The sequence below is a fragment of the Morone saxatilis genome, unplaced genomic scaffold (genome assembly GCF_004916995.1).
Source record: "Morone saxatilis isolate NCDOM2014 unplaced genomic scaffold, NCSU_SB_2.0 Contig9, whole genome shotgun sequence".
Classification (NCBI taxonomy): domain Eukaryota; kingdom Metazoa; phylum Chordata; class Actinopteri; family Moronidae; genus Morone; species Morone saxatilis.
Window position 1 is genome coordinate 20880003 of NW_023340268.1, and position 2294 is coordinate 20882296.

The window sequence follows — 2294 nt, forward strand, 5'->3', positions numbered from 1 at the left end:
ATAGAGTGGATATTAATGACCCACTGTGATATTCGTAAATATTTCATAAATGGAGATGTTCTTACCACTGGTTCATCTGCCACATTATGAGGTACACCTATACAATCCAATGCAACTGTTCTGCCATAAAGTCTAATTTATGATGCCTATAATGTAGGTTAGAGATGTTTTGATATTTTGATTTGTCATAGCAGGAAAAAGGTGTGCCAGCAAGCAAGCAACACCTAAATGGAATGCAGCATGATTGCACATGCACTTCTCCTGTTATGAAATGTCAAAACATCTACTGTAAAAAAGATCTATTACTATAGTTTTATATCTACAAACCCATATATCAGTCAAACCCATTCTGGTGCTTTAGGCCACTCAGAACAACTTTCCACAACAAGGAATTGATATCTGTGGCTACTAACCGGCTGAATCAACAGTAGGTCTGATTGTTTCATTCCAAAGCTAAGACACTTATCCAAGGTAGAAAAACAACACAGAAGGAAAAGAAAACAATTTCAAAGTGGACATGCCTGTCAGCGTAGCGTGGTACTGAGAGAGTCTGCCATCAGTACCATGGTGATGACTCCTACGTTGCCACTCAATAAATAAAACCTGAGGTAGCTCTTAAGCAGTGTTCCAGTGAAAAATCTCACAGTCTCCCTCTATCATTCACTCTGAGTTTTCAGAGAGGGTGGCCTGGCTGTGCTCCTCTTCCTCGTCCCTCCGTGAGGTAGCTGTTCCCTGATAGCCTGGAGACGAATGCTGCTGCTGTGCTTTGACTGGACAGTTGGCTACCATGTGGGAAACACTCTGACAAAAATGGCACTTTTTGGGCTGAGGGGGCAGCTGACACTCTTTGGCATGATGGCCGGGTCCTCCACAGTTGTAGCATCTAAAATGAACAGAAGAGAGGGAATTACCTCAGAGAGGCCATCTCAGTTACAACAAAAATGTATTATCCTCTGAACGGGGACTTCACTTTTTCCGACGGGCCATTATTCCGAAATCCCAACAGCCCAAAAAATGTCCGAAAAGATAAGTTAGTGATACCAGAATGTGTATTTTCAGAGCAACAGGCCTTCAGAGCAATGGACATTTGTTTTTGGAGTAACTGGCTGTCGATCAAATGGGCTTTTGGTCCAATGGGGCTTTTTTCAGACTTTTGGGGTTTGGCATGGCATGGCACCTTCGGAACACTCATTTTCGAATAGTTTGTATTTCTCTCAAGCACATTCATCAACATGTTCTTTGTGTAAATTCTCACATGCAAACATCCTAACATCAGTGTTTCCTGTTTTCAGTCATCTAACTTTTTCATAATGCCTGAAGAACTTATAACAGGCAAAGATAATGTTCGTCACATGTTCATCCTAACCACAAAAACTGCACGTCAAAAATACACCGTGTGTCCATACATCAGGGGGAGAGGTGGACACAAAGGAACAGACAGAGGGAGGTATTTTATTGAGAGATTTGTTAAATGTACTTGTACTGGTCATTTTTGTCTTACAGTACAGTAATGTTACATATCAGGTTCTTACTGTGGATAGGGGCAAGAAAGGTGAACAATAAGAGTGAGAAAAATGTCTTTACCACACTGACACAGTTCCTAAAACAGACTGCCTTGGTATCAACATTCAATATTAGCACCAACAATAGTAGCAGTACTATTTGATTAAGTACAAAGTAAATTACATTATTACTGATTATTTGAAGTATTAAAATGCATGTAATCTTCCTGACAAGAAGCTGATTTTCATTTTAATCTGAATAAAATCCAATCTTCTGTGAGGTGACATGATTTAATTCTACCACCAGAGGGCAGCACACTCCAGCTTTATTTTTCAGTCCTCTGTCTTTAAACAATGTGTCACCATGTGTCCGCATTAACTGCTGTCCCAGTGATGGACAGCTGTTAGGGGATTTGACCAAATTGATCTGTGTCCCTCAGGGGATAGCATCAGGGATAATTCGTTGACAGCCAAACTTAAAACTGGCTTTGTTGTTCTACCAATCAAGATAAAAGGGTGGACTTTGGCTCTGCAGGGTGTTTAAAATTGTCCTCCAGTCAAAACTGAGCATTAGGGGGCGCCTGAATAGCTCACCTGGTAGAGCTGGCGCAGCATATACCAAGGCTGGGTCCTTGCTGCAGTGGCCGTCGGTTGGGCTCCAACCTGTGGCCCTTTACTGCGTGTCATCCACCCTCTCTCTACCCCCTTTCCTGTCACTCTTCAGCTGTCACTATCCATTAAAGGCAATAAAAAGCCCCCAAAAATATTAACAAAAAAAAACTGAGCTTCAAT

At 41.6% G+C, this 2294-nt stretch overlaps 1 protein-coding gene across 1 annotated transcript in view; it reads right to left on the reverse strand.

Moving 5' to 3' along the window:
• Positions 1-660: 660 nt before the first annotated feature.
• The window catches only part of LOC118342985 (protein lin-28 homolog A-like), a 13171-nt gene continuing 11537 nt past the window's right edge, over positions 661-2294 (reverse strand). The window contains exon 4 of the mRNA XM_035681690.1: positions 661-883. Coding sequence (XP_035537583.1) covers positions 661-883 — 223 coding nt within the window. The remainder of the gene's footprint in view (positions 884-2294) is intronic.